The sequence below is a fragment of the Zeus faber genome (assembly GCF_960531495.2).
Source record: "Zeus faber genome assembly, chromosome: 5".
In the NCBI taxonomy this organism is placed as follows: domain Eukaryota; kingdom Metazoa; phylum Chordata; class Actinopteri; order Zeiformes; family Zeidae; genus Zeus; species Zeus faber.
The window spans coordinates 11,379,385-11,392,425 of record NC_137192.1 but is presented as its reverse complement, the minus strand read 5'-3'; the positions used below and the strand labels follow the sequence as shown (position 1 = coordinate 11,392,425).

General features: G+C 45.6%; 1 protein-coding gene across 1 annotated transcript in view; it reads left to right on the top strand.

Moving 5' to 3' along the window:
- Window positions 1–253: 253 nt before the first annotated feature.
- slc25a26 (solute carrier family 25 member 26) overlaps window positions 254–13,041 on the top strand; it is a 60,316-nt gene continuing 47,528 nt past the window's right edge. Inside the window, 3 exon segments of the mRNA XM_080001609.1 lie at window positions 254–392; window positions 1,368–1,524; window positions 3,107–3,225. Coding sequence (XP_079857735.1) covers window positions 360–392; window positions 1,368–1,524; window positions 3,107–3,225 — 309 coding nt within the window. The 5' untranslated portion in view covers window positions 254–359.

Sequence of the window (13,041 nt, the reverse complement as noted above, 5' to 3'; positions counted from 1 at the left end):
TCCAAATTCCGGAAGAACTCTTAAGATCGGCGGCCAACGTAATTCACACGCTATTGGCTGTGTAACGGGCCGTGCCTACGTCATGTCACTGTTAATTACTGCAGACGAACAGCCAAGCCATAATTATTCACGTTTCCATCGTTACCATTCATTCATCCCGCGTCAGCTCGCGCGGAGACGGGGTTAACCCGCCCACGTGGGCATCCGTGACCACGTGACCCTCTGCGTCACGGACGCCGCGCGGAAGTAAATATCCAAAGATGGCGGCGTCCGCGGCGGGCGCGTCCAGCTCCCGGTGACGGGCGAGACCCGCTCCCAAGGGGCTGCCCCGGCACCGCGGCTTCGCCCGGGACGGCGGCATGGAGAGACGCGAGTTCGTCGCCTCCCTGACGGTAACTTCACGGTTTTCTACGAGGAAATTGTACATTTTGTGGGAAAGGAAAAGCGCCGACCTACTACGCAGCGCCGCGTTGACCTGTCCCATGGCTCCTTAAACGGCTTTCGACGTCATGTTGGTTCGTCAGATGTGACATAATTTCGATGGGCTCCAGACTGCACCAACAGACTCTCTCAACTGGAGTTGTGTGGCGTACACAACTCCAGCAGTTGAGAGAGTCTGTTTTAGAACAAGCTGTCGCTCCAAGGCTCAAGGAGTTTAACATCCAACGGCAAGTTCTCACACCCAGGCAACCAGTTATTACGCAGGTTTAAACCTGAACAGGCTTTGGACCAGTTGGTATGATCTATAGTACATATTATTTCTTTTTAAATTTGCGTATCTAAGTCAGAGCTGAAGATTGTTGTTGTTGTTGTTGTTGTACATTGTGAATGGGATGTGCATTGGAATAGCCCTTTGACCAGGCTAGGCTCACTAACACTCCCTTTTACCTGGTCAAGAAAGCGGCAAACAATTTGACTGAATACACAACACGAAACATAACCCATAAAAAGCTATAGCAGTACAGTCCGAAACAATATTTACACCATGAAACATGGAGAAAAATAAAGAAGTCGAGATCTGAATGACAATTTCCCGCTTCATTACGGCGGTTTTAGTATTTTTGGTTACTTGTTCCGAGCTGAAGGGCCAGAGAACTGAAAAGCTTTTTTGCCAACCTCTGTTGGACTTGGAAGAGGGATTACCCCTCCAAGAATCACTTCCACTGCGTCTGAATTTGCATATTATGCGCTATCATTGCGTGTTGTCGGTCAGTCCTGTAATAAGAGTTGCATTGAATAATAAATACCGAAGTAATTTTGCTCTATTGTTGCCCGTTCAAAGGATTTTGTAACCATAGTTTGAAAAGTTCATTGAGACTCACGAGGTCTCGCTTGAACAAACATTTCTCGTGTCTGTCATGTCCCAGGCAGGAGGCTGTGCAGGGATGTGTGTGGACTTGACCCTCTTCCCCCTGGACACTATAAAGACCAGACTGCAGAGCCTGCAGGGTTTTTACAAGGCTGGGGGGTTCCGGGGCATCTACGCCGGGGTCCCATCAGCCGCGGTCGGCTCCTTCCCCAACGGTAATGCAGTCGCTATGTTGAGTTGGAGTCATGAATGAGGAAATTACATAAAGGTTTTTAAAGGGGAGTTAAAAAAAGAAGTTGGTGATACATGCGCTTATAGTTTTTTTTGTTATTGTTTTTTCATTCTGTATAGCAATATGTATGTTGTTTATTCATGTATGTCTATTAAGTTGAGACATACGTTAGTTTGTTTGTTCAAAATGTCAGGCGGTACAACTGTAAATAAAGCCTCGTAGGCCATTTCACTGTCTAAAGCACGGTTGCAGTGCCTCACATTTTTCACTTTTAAGCCACAGAACTCCCAAAATGAATGAACTTAAGTGGATTTCAAATAGAGCATACTTCAATTCAATTTTATTGTCAGTAACACAATGTGCAGGCACATGTTTATGAAAAGAGGGCTGTGGCCTAACCAAATGGTGCGGGGTGGGGGGGCACATACGGTCATACATAAAAAATAAAATAAGTATAGATAAAAACACAATAATATCAACATATTTATAAACTTGCATTGAATGAGGTAATATATGCTGATCAGCCACAACAGTAAAACACTGACAGGTGAAGTGAATAACATTGCTCATCTCATTCCAATGGCACCTGTCAAAGGGTGGGATATATTATTAAAGTTGATGTGTTGGAAGCAGGAAAAATGGGCAAGCGTAAGGATCTGAGCGTCTTTGACAAGGGCCAAATTTTGATGGCTAGACGACTGGGCCAGAGCGTCTCCAAAAGGGCAGGTCTTGTGGGGTGTTCCTGGTATGCAGTGCTTAGTACCTAGCAAAAGTGGTCCAAGGAAGGACAACCGGTGAACCGGCAACACGGTCATGGGCGCCCAAGGCTCAATGAGGTGCCTGGGAAATGAAGTCCAGCCCGTCTGGTCCGATGCCAGAGAAGAGCTACTGCCCACGCTGACCCCTGTCCACTGCCAAAAGTGCTTACAATGGGCATGTGAGTGTCAGAACTGGAGCACGAAGCAATGAAAGGAGGTGCCCTGGTCTGGTGAATCACGTTTTCTTTTACATCATGTGGATGGCCAGGGTTAGGGGGAGCTACACAATATTAGTGGTTATTAGTTGTGGTTTTATTGTTGTGGCTGATTGGTGTATAGTCACAGCAAGGTACCCCAAGGTCACCGACCAAATGAATATTCATAGTTTTGTCATCATGTCCGGTGCTGTTGTGCACGGCAGGCCATTTGTGTTTCATGTAGTCGAAAAGGAAACAGCTGGCAGAGGCTGAAGGTATGTCACAATTGTATGTTACGGTAAAAAGTCATAATTTCAGTTACTCAGTTCGCCGTCCCGATCTCTCTCCATCTCTTTTTCTCTCTCCCTGTCTTTCTTTCTCCTCTGCTCACACACATACACTCCCTCTTTTTGGGACACCTACGACTTTCTCAACTTTTCACTTTAATATGCGAAACACACATGTTCTCAAACACACACACACACACACACACACACACACACACACACACACCTCGGCTTCTCCCCTGTCAGCGGTGGTGAGGGATATTAATTGCTGTATGCAGGTTGACTAATGGGCCTTAAATGACTCTGGTTCTGCTTGGTTTCAGCCGCTGCTTTCTTCGTCACCTACGACTGCACCAAGTCCCTGCTGGGAGCCGGCGGGGGGCCAGCAGCGCCACACGCAGCACCTGTCACTCACATGTTGGCCGCCTCCCTCGGAGAAGTGGTGAGTCCTGCCTCCTCGCCTTCCGTTTCTTCTCCCATTGCTCTTAGGGTTTTCTGCCCTCCAAAAGTCTCAAAATATTCTCTTGTCTTTTCCACAATGAAAAGTCTCAGGTGTTGTCCTACAAAGGACAGACGTGCAAGGGGATTGCAGGGTTGGTTTGGGGGAAGTGGTGGGGAAATGCCCCTGCACGGGGTAACTCAATCGCCATTTATAGTCGTGCAAGTGAGCCGTGGCACGCACACTACCAGAGAGCACAAGCACGAGCATTTATAGTTGACTCATTGCCGTGTAGATGCCGTGGCGTCTGATATGACTGCTGAATGACACGGGCAATGTGCACAAACCACAACTACTGAACATCACGAGGAAGTCCTGAGGTATTGCTTTCAAGGATCTGAATAACTAGAAAAGAGCAGTAAAATAGAAAAGTGTGTGTGTGTGTGTGTGTGTGTGTGTGTGTGTGTGTGTGTGTGTGTGTGTGTGTGTGTGTGTGTGTGTGTGTGTGTGTGTGTGTGTGTGTGTGTGTGTGTGTGTGTGTGTGTGTGTGTGTTTGTGTCGTAGTCAGTGCAGTGTATATATATTTCTTGATTTTGCACAAATAGTTGGTGTAAACATTACAAAGAAGTCGTGAGGTATTACAATAGTCCAAATCTTTGGACAGAGACAGCGCCTTCCATAAATTCAAGGCCATCGTCTTTATTATATGGTAACGCATGGATGGATCGTACAGATGCCTTTACCTGCGGACCTCTTCGCACAAGTTCCTTTGAACGCGTCCATCTTGAATTACCTGGCGCGTACGGTGCGGAGCTCCAAAAATTGGGAGGTGCCACGTGCCAAATCGCCATGCGGCGATGTGGCGAGCGACTATAAATCACTCTTTACCGGGCCTTCCCCAATTCAGTCTGGAGTCTCCTCCAGCCAGCTGGGTAAATAAGAGCTCATTGCTGCCTGTTGACTTAGCTGCACTCCAAGGAAAGGCGGCCAAGACTACGCCAGTTTCTTTCTGTGGGACTTCGGTCCCGGAATCCCACCGGGAGTAAGTCACAATTTCCTCAGCTCATCCTCTCCCGATGGCTCACAGCGAGCACGGGAGTCTGAGCTGTCTGGGGTCTGCCGTTATTCATGTTGGCTTGAAAGACGAGAGTGTGATGGTGGATGAATGGATGGAATGAGGGAGCCCCCCTGCTAAAGCATCCCAGCTTGCTACAAGATACCAGGTTTTCAGTATTCATGGGTTTTAGATTGTAATTTCCCAAGTGTCGCATGTTTACAAAAGTGGATGATGCCGACGGGGTGGATGTTTGCTGTCTTTTAGTGTGCTGTGACTTTGTGTCTCGGAGGGGGGGGTGATGAGCGCCTGCTGCATCTCATGTCAGATTAGTAGAAATTTGGACACATTTTTTATTTTTTAAATTAATATTGTTGTGCGTGAATTGTCGCAGCACTCTTGCAGTTGTTGCACTCAGGAACCTCGGCCATTTTAAACTTTTCGGCCACGATGCATTCCATGAAACTTCTTGGGTTGAGGCTGAGGTCGAGTCTACCTTTAACCTTTTTCCCGCCGTCACAGGGATTTGAGCACATCAAAGAGAGAATCCCTCCTGGTGGAGCTGATCAGGGGAGGTGTGGCGTTCCCTCGCATTCTGGCTAGTGGGTACGCCTTCCGTGTTCAAAGCGTGTAATCTTCAGGCTTAGCCATAAAAGGCCCATCCCCATAGGCTGCCTCAGAGTTGCACACTAGGCCAGCAACATCCACAACATGATGCAACCGGACACACATATCACTCTCTCTCTCCTCAGTCCGTGCTGTCAAATTTCAATTAGGGCTGATTTTGCTAAGCACAAAGGGCACACAAACACAAAAGACTCCTGATTTCTTTATAGTCTTTTAATGTCAGCACTAAGTTCAGAGCTCTGAAGTTCCTTTTGAAAGTGGCCCACACCACAGCCCTATGAAGTTGGTTCAGTTTTGAAGTTGCGACCGGTGAGCTGCCCTATACCACACAGCATCATTAGTGGCCAACTTGAAATCCTGTTGTGTGTATCCTCCTAGTGTAAGCCTGAGGTGGTCTCCTTGGCTGTTCTCACTCTCTCTTAAGAAATGTATCTAACAAGCTAATGTTATAGATATGTCTCCTGTCCAGTAAGTCATTTATCATGGCAGACAAAAAACAGGTGCCGATCATGACTGATCAATGGATATATCGAATGATAGATGCTTTGAAAAATAAAGTGAGTAAGTGAGAAGAAAAGCGTCCGGAAATGTTAAAACAGGAAAATATGAATGGTTGTAATTTAGGTTACTTTGGTGATTTTTGCAGTTGCCGTGGCTTTCACAACCAAAGCATTATTTTTGTATTTTGTCTGTGAAGCTGATTACCATTATCAATATGAATAAGAGCCTCAGTGTGTCATTTGCAATCGAATTTCTGTTTACAATCAACATGTTTTGATTTACATCTGCTTTGGCTGCTTTTGTCTGAATTCATACCTCCCTGTTTCTCCTCTTTCTCGGTGGAGCAGTTGGCCGTAGGTGCGCTCTGATCACACTGTTTTTCCATAACTTCACGCATAATATGTAATTTGGTGATCTCCCTCGCCCACCCCTTCAACCCCTCTCCTCCTCGCTCCCCAGGGGATTCCATTTAAAGTTTGCCAACTGTACCCATCCCACCAAACAGACGCTGTCTCAGACTTGCTGTAATGCTTTGCTAATCCCCCACCAGGGCCCCTGACTTTGGATGATGCACTCAACTTGGCATACTATGGACTTGAGTGTTATAATTATCTATAATCTTTTTTTGTTTGTTTGTTAGATTTCGATTTTTGTTGGAGTGCACAATTTATTGAACAACAGAAAATGCTTCTGCACATTCATTTCAGCGTGTACTGAAGACCTTATATTTGCATCTTCACAAAATGTAAGGCCTCTTCCTCTCCTGGATTGCAGGAAATTGGATCCAAGAGTGGCTGAACAATATGAAAAAGCTATGGTATTGTTTTTATTTGAAAACTATTGACATGATGGTGATCGTTATTGCTTCAATTTTATTGTAATTGTTCACTAAGAGCTAGGGGTGGGCCAATCACATGATAGTCTTAATGGGATTTGAATCCGTAAAATGTGCCCCAATGGTCGTGATTTGAATCGGATAAACTGGAAGTTGCCTAAAAAAAAAAGGCAGTAAAAGGAGCTATTTCGCTTTTATTGTGAAAAAAATAATGTTAAAAAGAGAGAAGAGAACGTGAATAAATATAGACGCAAGCAGCCATTCATGGCTTGAAACCTTTTTGCGCTCAACAGGAGGAAGCCGCTCAATCGGCCCAAATTAAAGGCGCGAGCAGCAACAAGCGGGTTTCGGGCTTCACAAAGCCGATCAAAGTCACTTCAGGTACTTTAATTCTGTCTAAAGAAGGAGGACGGAAGAAGGAGAAGTGAGACCAATCACACACTTGTTGTATCATCACGATGTATGCAGAATTTCAATAATTGCACACTCAAAGTTCTGCTATTCCCCCCCTTATTGGATTTGAATCAGATTTGGTGTGTACATCAGAGACATGGTGTGGGATGTCTCCTGAATTTAATCAGGATTGCTCTTAAACAGCTTGAGTTATGGCCTATTTCCTGCTAAGCCACGCCCTGTGTGAAGATATTTTGATTGATGGCAGCCATGTTTTTCAACCAATCCTTCTCCTTTATCATAAAATTGTGTATCTCAATCCTGCAATGGTGTATACCATCAACACCAAATTTGGTATACAGCATTGCTGGACTGAGATACACATTTCTATTATAAATGAGCAAGATCGGCCCAAAAACATGACCAGTTTGATAAAGAGTCCATTTTTCCTATACCTACAAAGACGCGACATGACGAGCAAATCCTACAGCGCAGAGAAACAAACATGTGACACGAACAGCCAATCGTACTGTGGCACTCTCTGGCCGGGCAGCAGGCAGCTTGAACTCAACTCGAACTCGCCTTCCTCGCAACCTGAGCCTAGCGCGGCCCCCATCCTCGCAGAAGGAGAGCGATTAAAGAAAGAATCCGCGATTTGCAATGACGTCTGCTCTGACAGGGTCGGAGTGCGTCCCTCGGTTCGCTCCAAATGTCCCTGCATATAATCACAATGTGCAGATTCAGCAACTTTTCGGGCTGTTCTCAGACGACAATGATGATTATAATCATATATTTAACTGTATATAATTTATATTTAGATATAATTTATTATTTATTCTCTTTTTTTGTTACATATCTTTTTTATTTTATTTATTCAGTGTTTAACGTAAAGCCATGAGAATACACTTAAACAGTAAATTGAGCAGTATTATTATTAAATATATATTGTGATTATTATTGACTTCGATCAATAAAAAAAATATATCGTGAGAACATTTTTCGCTAACATTTCCCTGTACAAATGTGTGTGCAAATGAAAGCATCTATTCTCATGGTGTTATATAAGTGAGGGGTGCCTATGGTTGATCAAATAATATGAGGAGTTATTATGAGTAGTAGCAATAATAACTAAAGCTGCAAGCATCGATGACCAGGTCCTCGACATCGGCTAGGAAGAGTTTGCGAAAGTATAGAGCCTGAAAATTACCAAAAAGTGACGTCTTGTAAACACTGCCTTTTTTTGAACATGAAATTCAACGCTTTGCCACTCCTACATTGTGTGACGAAAACGAAATATTTTAATACATTTTAATCGTGACGGTCTCTTGCAGACACTTACCAAGTTGAAGTCGATCTGATAAATCGCCTACGAGGAGATAGCGAAAGTACAAAGCGTAAAAATGACCAAAAAGTGACAGACATGGCACCTCAAATATGGCCGACTTCCTGTTGGGTTTGGGTCATGGCGGAAATATCATTTTATTTAAGTCTAGTGGTGTTACATATGTGAACCGAATTTCGTGAGTTTCGGTGGAAAAAAGTGAATAGGTAGGATTTCTTTTTTATTTTCTAGGGGGCGTGGGCGGCCATTTTACCCCGCCTATGCACAGGACCCATAGAATATCAAAATGCCACACCGGGACTGATGAGTGTGCAAAGTTTTGTGAGTTTTCAAGTATCTTAAGGCCCCAAAAAGCCGACTCAAAATGGCTGAAGAAGAAGAATAAACAAAGCAGTAACAATAGGGTCTTCGCCCAGATTCTGTGTGATCAGACCCTAATAATAGCAGGAGATAGTTTTTCTCTGATTACCTTGGTTAACTCGGTGCTGGAGGTGTGGGTAGGTGGGTGTAGTGTATTGACTGGCAGCTTGAGAAGCTGTTAAAAAAAGGAGGGATGAGAAGTCGCAGGTCTGATGAAGCAGAGCGCGAGAGAGAGAGAGAGAGAGCGATAGAAGTGGACGGGACAATGAGAGAAAGCCCTCCGCAGGCGGCGTCCCAGTTTCTGTGCGACTGCGGCGGAGGGACGCTCCCATAAAGAATGTGTAAGCTGATGGCGTCTGTCAGGCTCTAGCAGGCTGTTATCCAGCCATTAGATCAGATTTATCTTCATTCCCAATCGCCCGACGTCTGCCCTGAAAGCTCATTTGTCAAGGCCGGGCGGCAGGCTCCGCTCGCAATCCCCCTGTCCCTCCCCACCGACACCCGCCCCAAACCTGAAAATACAGCGTGACACAACGAGAGGCAGACAAGAAGGCTCAAAGATATGCACGTTATGTGTTTGTGTATGGGGGGGATGTGTGTTTCAAACTGGCAACCACTTAACTTGGCACGGGGAAAATAATCCATGCATGTCCTCCCGGCAGCGCCGCGATCTGTGATTTATTGGCCCTTGTTTCGGACGCGGACGGTCCCCATCTCTTCTCTTCTTCACCTCCTCCTTGTCTTTCCCCACCCTCACTTTCTTCCTCTTTTTCAAATTTCCCCTCCCCTACAGCAGTCTTTTTTGGCACCTCCAGATGTCTGGGTTCCAGACGTTTGGGCTCCAGAATCGGGCATTTGATCAAAACCTAGTCAATAAGGGAAAATTGGTTTTGCCATAAACGTTCAGTGTTTCTCGTGAAGACGTGTATTCAGGAGTCACCTACAAAGCAATTGAACCTTCTCACAAGGCTTTTTCTACGGTTCTGCTTGCAGCGTGTTGACAGGACCCCCGGATGTTCAAAGAATGTTTTACGGCTGTTAAGCGGTGTTGATGCTGGTTTTGTGGCAGATACTAATTTTGCGATCAGTGTTTGGGTGCTTAGGTGTATTGCTCATAGGGTTGGAATTTAGTTGGACTTCCTGGAAAAGCCACTGCTGGGCCATCATGCATGAATTTGATGTCAACCTGTTAAAAATTCCTGCAATAGTCTCAGGGTGGAAACATGGGCAACTGTCTGTAATGAACTCACCTCATTTATCCCTTCTATTGGAATTTGTTTGTAGGCAAGTCCCTGTAAATCAAACATAAATGTGTTCTGAGTTTGTCACACCACAGAAAAATGTGTAATTAATTACCCAGCCAAATTTGAATGATTAAAAAAATATGTGTTATGAACAACCCGGCCAAATTTTAAAAATCGCCATGTATATAAAGTTAGGTGTCAAAACCCTGAAAAAAGGAAGTTCCCTCTTCTGAGACTCTGGGGGCGTGTCCGCTGAAGACGCTGAAACCACGGCCAGTCACGTTCATAGTGTTAAACATTTACATTGGAGTAAATTCCATGTTTAAATGTTCTGCTGAACCCAGTCCTGTGTCTAGTTGTTCACCTCAAAGAGCCGCTGTCTGTCTGTGCGCCTCCCCGCTCTCCGGTGCACCCTGCTGGCTCCTCCGCAGGCCAGGTCGGGGCTCCACGGCCTGCTAGCATTCAGCTAATGCTAATGTACAGTTACCAAACCCGCGTCGTCAGACCAAAGGCATGTTTCGTCTGTGGTATGAGCTCACGGTGTCCCTGAAGACACCTTTCACTCCAGGTGTTACTCTCAAAACTGTGTTTTATCCCAACTCCGGGCTGTTAGCTAAGCTTACTACACCACTGATGCTCAGATTCCGACCTGGCATTTATATAGTATAAGGGGAGGAGTCATGGCAATTATGACTGCTCCATGTCATCGAGTCATGATTTAGGCCCGCCCAAAATTGCCGGACCGCTTAAATGGTGAAAACAGTTTAACGGTATAACTTTGCAGTTTAGAACCAAATCACTCAATTCACTTTACATGGATTTTACAGTAATTTTATGGGCGAGTATATAGTTACTTTAAATATTTTGCTTTGTGCATTGCCTGCTCTTGTCCAACATGGCTGACCCAAGCAGTCCCCATGAATGCCATGGCAAGTTATCTGTCTCTGCATTCAATGCCATTAACTCTCAGTGGCCCACATATTGGGTAGGATGGCTCTTTTAGGCAGTGTCTGGACATGTGCCAACAGCTATTGCTCTTTCCTGCGTGTTATCCTCACCCATCGCCTCTCTGCGGAGCCTAATGGTTATTCTGGCCCTGATTGACCACCCACTGTGCCTCGATGGCCATGAGCCGGGCAAGAAGGATAGAAGAGTGAAGGGAAGGACGAAGGGAGGTAAGGCTCAGGCCGCGGATTGATTTGCCGGCCGTGCTTCTAATGTGCTGCGGGTATGCGTTAATTTCCCACTCCGTGCCGTGGTGTCTTCCATGATTGAACACCGGCTACCTGCCTGGTTGCTTGGCGTTAGGTTCTGGAAATTGAAAACACAGTCCGTCATTTGGGTTTTATAACAACAGGCCATCGGAAACTTGCAGGTCCCGATCACAGCCAAGCGGCATCCTAATTAATGCCGCTCGACGACTCTAAATAGCTTGTAAATAAGGATGAATAGAGGAGGGAATTTAAAGGATGCCAACAAGGTTCAATTGGGCTTACAAGCTGTAATGCAGAGTAAAGACGCTGAGAATAAGGAGCAAGACGGGTGAAGGGGAAAAGACGGACATGCTTCATTGGCTTTCCTTCAGTAAAACTGCTCATAACAAGGGTTGATGTGTAATGGCTAAAACAGCCCCATAGGATTTTAGTTTCTTTCTTTTGTTACATCAACAAAAGGTTACATACCACTTGCAGATCCCCTGTCAAGATGTTCGATTCTGAAGCCAATGGGAAAACAAATCGCCACTAATCTGCCTATTCTCTCCACATAGAGCATAGCGCACCAGGATTGACTGCCCGTATTTCCCCCCCAGCCGGTCTCTGGTTTCAGAGCTCTCAAATGGCCTCAGGGGACCGTGCACGTGTAGTCTTCCATCTACTGACCATCTTTCCAGCCACCCTTAGGCACCGAGATTACTCCCAAATAAACAATGTCCCTAATTTATTTGGTATAATCTCTGGCTCATTCTGCTCTCCTCTCTGCAGTGTCGGCGAGATAAGAGGCTGTTTCAACCCCGGCCCCCCTGTCCAATTATATCAGTAATTACTTGTCATAGCCACTTTCTTTCTATTTAGCTGCCTTATTCCGGTCCATTAGAGAATTACATTTGGGAAAACATGATGTACAATGTATCATAAGTGGTAACTTGGCCAAAGGGAGAGCAAATGAGATCTCCGAAATGGATCCTGCCAGCTCTGTTATCGCTATAATCAGGCGTGCAGATGCGATTCCCACCACTTGGTGGTGCTGTAGTACTATGGAAAGAGCGGATGGCCAGTCTCAACTGAAATACAAAGAGGCTTTCAATACTCTCCAAAGTCTCTGTTTCAGAGTCTTGAACAAGCTTAATTTCATAACAAGAAAATAGTTATTTGGTTAATGTTTGTATTGAAATTGGTAGATTTCAATAAAACTAAGACCGCTGTTAAATAAACTAAAACAATGCAGTGCTGAAGCTGCAATTTTAACCAACAGACTTTATTTTAAAATGTGTTTTGATACTTTTTGAATTAAACCTTGTCAGCAGTTATCCTGAACATATTGTAGGGTGCCCAATGGCCTCCACATGGTTTTTTCAAATTGAAATGTATATTTCCCTGCCTTGCGGTGAGCCGCCCTTGGCGTGAAACTGGCAGACGAGATGACAGGGAAGATGGATCGTCGGGAGGAAAGCCCTCTAACAACTCTCACAGGGGACCCCTATTGTATCTGTCGGCCCCCCATCCGCAGGGGTCAAATCGACCAGAGGGGAACGTTGTCGTTACGCCTCCATCGCGTCCACCCAGGCTCTCCCTTTTACCCAGGGTGCCGCGGTGAGGGTGAGGCCCCGCACACTGGCATCTGTACGCCACCGAGGGGAGTCATGGTGGGATGGTGGGGAGCCGCTCACCAATCGCTCCGAGAGATTGCTTGTCGTAAACTGGCGTTTCTGCTCCGACGCAGGATAAATGGGAAATCAAGTCTCCAGGTGGGCAGCTGTGCCTGTCTGACTCCCTGCCTGAAGGGTTCGACGGGAGTTATGGAGCATAAATATTCATGTCCATCTTGTATAGCTGTTGGCAGTCCGTATTTATGTTGACATATGGAGGTTGGGTTGGAACTTGTAGCCGAGAGTGCGATTGCTAAGGTGTCGTGTGTGTGTGTGTGTGTGTGTGTGTGTGTGTGTGTGTGTGTGTGTGTGTGTGTGTGTGTGTGTGTGTGTGTGTGTGTGTGTGTGTGTGTGTGTGTGTGTGTGTGTGTGTGTGTGTGAGTACATTTGCATGTTTTGGGCAAGAATGCACAGTTAGTCTGACAGCACTGTGACCTTTTTACCTGTTGTTTATGTGTCATTTCCTGAGTTTGACCGTCACACTGTGCAGCCTTGCTAATCGACCCCACTTGCACATTAAATCAAACATCCATTTTTGCCTATTAGTGCACTCCAATTGCTCCCCACAGTTACGGCTGGGTGTTTTCCTTTCACTTT